This window comes from Acyrthosiphon pisum, chromosome A2 (assembly GCF_005508785.2).
Source record: "Acyrthosiphon pisum isolate AL4f chromosome A2, pea_aphid_22Mar2018_4r6ur, whole genome shotgun sequence".
Classification (NCBI taxonomy): domain Eukaryota; kingdom Metazoa; phylum Arthropoda; class Insecta; order Hemiptera; family Aphididae; genus Acyrthosiphon; species Acyrthosiphon pisum.
In genome coordinates this window covers 38,361,344-38,368,733 of record NC_042495.1, presented here as the reverse complement: position 1 = coordinate 38,368,733, position 7,390 = coordinate 38,361,344, and the positions used below count along the sequence as shown (strand labels likewise).

At 26.2% G+C, this 7,390-nt stretch overlaps 1 protein-coding gene across 3 annotated transcripts in view; it reads right to left on the bottom strand.

The window, feature by feature from the left end:
- The window catches only part of ACYPI53853 (cardioactive peptide-like), a 16,583-nt gene extending 10,238 nt beyond the window's left edge, over positions 1-6,345 (bottom strand). Inside the window, exons 1-3 of one of the 3 annotated variants that reach the window (XM_008189504.3) lie at positions 6,230-6,300; positions 5,928-5,971; positions 926-1,035 (exon numbers count right to left, since the gene is read on the bottom strand). In XM_008189504.3, the coding sequence (XP_008187726.1) occupies positions 926-1,018 (93 nt within the window). In that variant the 5' untranslated portion in view covers positions 1,019-1,035; positions 5,928-5,971; positions 6,230-6,300. Of the gene's footprint in view, positions 1-925; positions 1,102-5,927; positions 5,972-6,229 lie in introns of all 3 variants that reach the window. The other 2 variants (XM_008189503.3, NM_001246099.2) reach the window with 2 other exon arrangements.
- Between the last annotated feature and the right edge of the window lie 1,045 nt (positions 6,346-7,390).

Below are 7,390 nucleotides of genomic sequence, written 5' to 3'. Positions count from 1 at the left end.
GAAATTATTATCGATTCTCGAACAGTTTGTGGTAATTTTATATTTTTAGCCTCACCACCCATTTATTTTTTTTTAAGTCATATTTTGCTCAAATTAAAAGTTTAATGTAAACACGCATTACAAAAAAATTAATTTTAATTTAGGTAGAATAGGGTATACTCAACTAAAATATTAACACAAATAGTTGAATCATACACGACTGTCGCAAGTTAACTGAAGTCCGTGATCAATGATAATTAATAAGAGTGCCAATCGGTTGTTGTTTTTAGAATTTGTATTAATTTTAGATTTTAGAAATTAAACTATACGAGATTATGACACTAATTATTATTATTGTTGTGCATATAACAATATTAATATGTTCATTTTCCTCCACAAAACACACTCACACAAAGTCACAAACAAATATACATAAACCCATACATACAATGTGTACGTCCCCGCATGCGTCTAAATATAAATATATTCCAACTATTCAATTAGTAAAAATGTATCATTGTGACAATAATTGCTTAGTACTTACATAGTATAATATTTTCTGAAAATTGTATAAAATAGGCATGTTTTTGTGCTAATAAAATATAGTAATGGTAAGACGGCAACAACTGGGCACGGCCCGTCGGGCCGCTTTTAAAATCAGACAGGGGCAAATGCCCACCTTGGCCCCCCCCCCCAAATGACGCCACTGTTGTATACGCGCATGGACATGATCACAATATGTTATATTATTATGTACTCGTATAAGTAAATGAAAACATTCTGTACTTTTTTAGTGAAATATAATAACATAATGTTAACAAATTTTGAAAATTAATTTTAAGAAAAGTAATAGTTATAGGTACTTATTGATTAATAATAATTTATTATTATAATACATTGGCTTATAAAATGTCATAAAATAGTATTAATGTGTGTAATAGTTTACCCTTTTTTGCATAATGACGTCGTCGGCAAACACAGTTTGGACTAGAGATACTAGTATACTCATCCAGACGAGGGTCAGAATTGATGGATTCATGGCTGTCGATGAATGGCCTTGTGCAAACATAATTTTACAAGTTCACAAACATGTATGATAATAATTTGTTTATCGAGAATAATCTTAAATAAAATAAAGTAGATAACAATAATAAAACCATTACAGACCGATGTGGATTATACTCGTGTATACAAGGTGAATCTTGAAAGGTAAGCACTTATTTTCTTGAAAAATATTAACGTTTTTTGACATATACTCAATTTAAATTTTATAAAGTCATTACAAAACCACATTTTTTAAAAATATTATATTACTAATTGTAACGTTGTCATTTAAAACTTTATGCATATTAATGATAAAAAATACTATATTCTGAAATGACTTTAAAAAATATACGAATGTATATTTATTTTGAAAAATACACATTCTTTTTGAGATACCTAATGAATGTTTAAATAAAATACATAGTTTAGATGAGCGAATTGAAAGCTAAAATATTTTACAATGGAAATATAAGTTAGAGTAGCTACCTACTTAGTACCTACTAGACATTGGTAGACTTTCCAGGTTGGTGATGTTGCAATATCCACCTAGGACAATGCAAACCAGGGTCGCTATTTCATGTGATATATTCGTGTGTCAAATTGTCAAATAAGATGTTTTTAAATGTAAGATAATATTATTTGTCTCCATAAATTATTAATGTCAGAATCTAAAAGTACAAATAACATCTAATCGGAGAATTTTACCATTAGTTTTTAAGGCAGCCTCTTACGTTTTAAATTTCATAATAATTGTAGGAGAACTAGAGGACTAATAAGTAGATAATTGGAAGGACCGATTATACCAGTTTTTCATGGCTGATTTATAGCCCTAGTCCATCCCCGTTAAATTTAGTATATATATTATATTATAAACTATATAGCCATATAGGTACATAAAGGGAGAGTCAAATTTAGGTACTTTCAAACATTTTTATATGGTGCGTTATTATATTATTATTATTATGAGGCTTTCAGGTTGTACGACTCGTGCACAATGTACATTTTATTACTAACATATTATTATGTGTTTTATCTATTTTATATATATAAGTATTATATTACTGTACGACTATACCGTAAGAATGGATATTTTTTCAACATGAAACACTCGTTGTCTTATACATTCGGTATATTTTAATGGTTTTAATTTTTATGTATTATAAGTTTTCAGAAACCTAAAATATCCAACGTCAAAATTATTATCTTTTAACGTTATATAAAATACCACTAAATATTTATAATGTATTACATAGGTATTGTAAGACTAAATCTAAAATTTTATATCCCTACTTTTATTTAAAATATGAATAGTAAATTATAAAATTGTTCGTACAATAATTTTAATAAAAATATTTATCTTTGAAAAATTAGTTAGACAGCCATTAATCATTAGAAGTTAAATCCATAATAATTATTTAAATTGTATTGAAAATTATTCTGTCTGGTGGAGATATTTTTATCTCTATATATAAATGTATAATAATATTCACCAAAATTCCAATTATAATATTTAATGATTTATTGTCTAAAGATTGCATATTTGTCATAATAATTAAAATAATATATATTCTTTGTTGTTTAGTTGTTTTTATCGGACAAAAACTAAATAATCAAGTTTATCATATTAAAAGTTTAAGTTAATTCAATCGGAAAATTTAATAATTAGTAAGATATCAAATAATTATTTATGTACAAACATACTAAAACTATAAAATATTAAGTATTTGCATTATTTAGTATTTCTTGTTATGAGAAGATTCAGTTAATGATAGCTTTATTTAGACTTGACATTTCAAAAAACATCCTTTGTATAATAAATTTATAAATAAAATAAACGATAAGACATAAAATGATAAAATTGTTAATTAAATAATGACATATACATTAATTTATTAGGGACAAATATTTATTCATTAATAAAAGGTAATAAATCGCATAGAAAATCTATATTTTAAATACCTATACCTAATCGGATTAGTGTCTTCAAAATAATGATTGGTCGAATAATTAAAATTATTGATACGAATTAAATCTTTTGCATTTCAATGTATATAGTATCTTCCTAGAAATCTTTGAATATTTAAAATGAATATTTTATTATACAAATTATATGACCAACTTTCTTACAAATTGCTTTATTGCAATCTCTTTATATAAATGTATTATCCTGAAAGTTTAATTTATTCCATCAATTAATTAATTTCATTAGATTTTTATATTACCTACCGTAAATAATATAAAAAAAATGTTATAAAACATTCCTTGAAAAAGATTCTATTATCATAATAATATTTGTTTTAAACGAATTTATTTAAAAATTTAATCGATAATCAACCTTCTATTACAATCAGTTTTTAAATCATATGAAATATGTAAATGATACGATATTTCGGAGCCCCAAAACAAGTCTTATCCACGTAATACATATTTTTTTTGTTTTTATTGCAATAAAATATTGTGTTATTGGTGAAAACTCTTAACAGAGAAAACATTCTTAGTTAGTTTTTCTAACACATCACACCACAGTCATCTGATTGGTTCACAAAAAGAGTAAAGTATGCGGTAATTGGAGCGCCATTAGTTTTATTTTTTATATGAATAATTTTCACAAAATATAGCCTCACGTAAATAACAAATCAGCCATTTCATTGCAGAAATATTATTATTCAAAATTAACATTCATAAAAATCTAGTAGCCAAGTGTTTATTAACTAAATTTTAATGAAAATGTCACACTCTTCGCAAACTTTGATGTACGTTTTAAAAGTCTATAAAAGCACCAGTACAGTTTTTAACGGTTTTTAATGATTGTATATTAAAAATAAATAAATACTTACCACTTGCCTACATGGCTATATTATATTTTAAATAATATTCATATTCATCATACCTTATTCTTATATAACATCTGCAAACAATTTAGTAACGTGCATTTTGGAATCTCTCTCGGCGAAGAGACTACCTACCTGTACTTACATAATATTTTGGTTTTAATTTAACCAGTGAACTGCGTTTTTTCGAGGATAACCGACCCTCCCCATACACAAATGTGATGGATTATAGAATTTACAATATTAAATATTAATAACAAAACGTAGGATTGCTCAAGAGTCAAAACGAGCGCGATGGTAAATTATTATGTACAAACAGCCGAAAAAATCATTGGCCAGACTTTGGTTCTCTCTTTGGACTATTGGTTCAATAATTGAAATAATTTAAATACATAATAATATATGTATAGTTGCTTAAGTTTTTTAGAAAATAAAATAAAATTAATACAATAGCGGTGCTATACTATATCTAAGTATCTGTGGTCAGAAAAACGCTGAGAAACATGAAACAATATAATATATTTAATAAGTTGTACATTATTATTATTCAGTATTCACACTACCTATACACTATACAGTATACTACATACTTACTGTAACTTTTATTTTTACGTTCGTTTTATTAAATTCTAATGGCGATTTACTTAGTATAGAAAATATTAGTGATTTTACTCAACTAAATCTTAATTGTTGGAATAATATAACTATAGTAGGTAAGGTACTTTAAAAACTATAATTTACATAACTTGATTTTTTAACCAAACATTTTATACGAATAAATCGTTTAACAAACTACCTATATGATATAATATTACCAGTGGCGTATATAAGGGGTGGGCCTAGTGGGCTGCAGCCCCCCCTCCGAAATTATAGTCTTTTTTAAATAGAACAACAATATATTTTATTAGGTACTATTATAAGTTATAATATTTCATAGCCTGTTGAAAAATAACAAATAAGAATATATTTATAGAAACTGTTAAATATATAGTAATATATCACTTGCTAGTTTCTATCTACTATAGCCCATCCCAAAAATTATTTCTATATACGCCACTGAATATTATTGATTTCATCCTAATGTCTAATGATCTATACCTATATGTTATATGTTTGAATAAAAAAAACTACTTTCAATTAGTGTACTAACTAATAAGTAACTAATAAATAGCTATTTAAAAATATTTTTGATAGAATTAACTAATTGATCTTTAGCTTAGCATGTATATTATTATTAAAACAAAAAAAGCCAAAGAATAGTCGATAAAACTGTGTAAAAATATTACTATATACAAAAAAAATTTGTAATATAACTTCATATTTAGATAAAACTCAATCAAATAAAAATTAACATAATATGTGTTAGGCTTTGAGATGATTTAAATAAAACGATAATATATAGAGTGATATCAAATTTAGAAACTAATTAAAACTTCGTAAAAAAATAATCGAATTTTGCTTTTGTAGTTTACATTAATTATCTGATCAACACAAATATTAATTTTAACAATTATAAACTTTTTTATTTTATTCATCCAAATAACATCGAAATTTAAGATCCATCCATTAGCTTAAAATCTTATTTAAAATGTATATAATACACGCCTAAGTTATCGTTTGAATAATTTAGTTTCCTTTAAGAAGTTGATAATATTTATGTTTGATTGGGGATCCAATTTTAACTTGTAATTCTACTCCTACATATATGTTGTGGTATGTTGTTTAATTGTGTTTGACTCTCATGTCTTCATATTTGCGTATTTTTTTATGACAGGTATGCTTAACAGTAATATATAAATGATTTAATTTTAATAAAAATAACTACTTATCAATTAATTCTCAAACCTATGCTACTATAATATAAAATGTATAGATTCTTGCAACAATGTTTTTCATTTCCCTCTAAATAATTTATTTTTTAAGTACATTTTTTTCCGGCGTGAACTTAATTATTTGTCAGCTTATCATTTCCATATGAACTTAATAATTTAGGGACAATTATTTAAAAAAAATGAAAATTCAGCTATGGTTCTATAAAACTGTTATTACTATAGAATATTATATTGTATTTACCTTGTAATGTAAGTATTTAAATTTAATTGGTTGAGCTGTAATACCTAGTGAAATCAAATAATATTGAATAAAAATTATTTATGTGTATAATAAATTGGATTAATTATTTTCTTAATGTGAATATTTAATTTCATAAAATACACCAAAATATGTTAAAATAACAATTGTACTCTACACTCATAATTAATAACAATCAGTGTTTATTTGCATGAATGTATGTATAATTTTCGAATGCGTAGTAGGTATTTATCAAAATCCATAATTATTATTTAATACAACATTTTATAAGTATAATGGCTTACCTGTCGCAAGTCAGATGCACATTGATCAGAAACACAAAAACAAACAATCACTGTGAGCGTGTGTAAATGTCCGTTTTTATAGGCGAAGGTTTTCCTATCGTCCGCAACGAGCGCTTATCACGATTTTCGTTATACGCGTACCTACTGTATATAAGACGTGCGAGAATGAATGCCCACAAAACCACCCCCACATTTAGGTAATTCACCGAGCCTGATCATTGCTCACCCCATCTCATTTTCTTTAATTATCCAAAGGACTTTATTTTAAAATACTTAGAGTTGTTACGATATTCAAGGAGTACAACTGTAGCTATACAACATTTTTTTATGGTCAAGTACCACTTTTTTCATTGTTAATTGTTGGGATGTATCAAAATCAAAAACAAATAGTTACTGATTTATGAAGATAAATATTCTAAGGATATCATACAGTTCTTCTCAAGCTATTATACGCGTGATTTCTTGATACAGTAAAACTTCCATATAATGGTCACCGAAGGGACTGTAAATAATGTCCGCTATTTAGAGGTGCCCGTCCTACAGAGGTAGAATAACACTAGAATACACTCGACGGGACCAAAAAAATTGACAGTTACATAGAGGTCACCGTTAACGGAAGTTTTACTGTATATGAAATATATTAAGAATTTTAAAAAAGAAGGTTGCATCACCATAGGACTCACTTTATACGTGATGTGGAAAATCTGAGTACTTACTTAAAAATTAAATCGAAAATGAAATCTTTAAATAAACTTCAAAATCATAAAAATTATTACTTATTAGTAAAAGCTAAAATTATGGGAGCATGCTTGTTAAATCACCCTAAATAGTGTATATTGTATATTAAGCTATATCTCCACACTGGTAAAAAATTACGTTAAGCTTTACATTCGACACAAGTTTTTTAAAAATGTTCGCCAAATTATACACACTATGTGTAGACCACCATATTCTAGTATTCTACTATAATCCGTCGGCCATGGTTTTTTTTCGCGTAAATATTTGTGGGGTATTTTTTATTTTACATTTGACACAGAGCATACATTTTGACCACTGTACTAGCAGTGGCTTTATATATACAGTAAAACCTTCTTATAATGGACCCCCTATAAGAATGTAAATATTTAATCTCATTACAACTGTCCCGTTTAACGCATATCC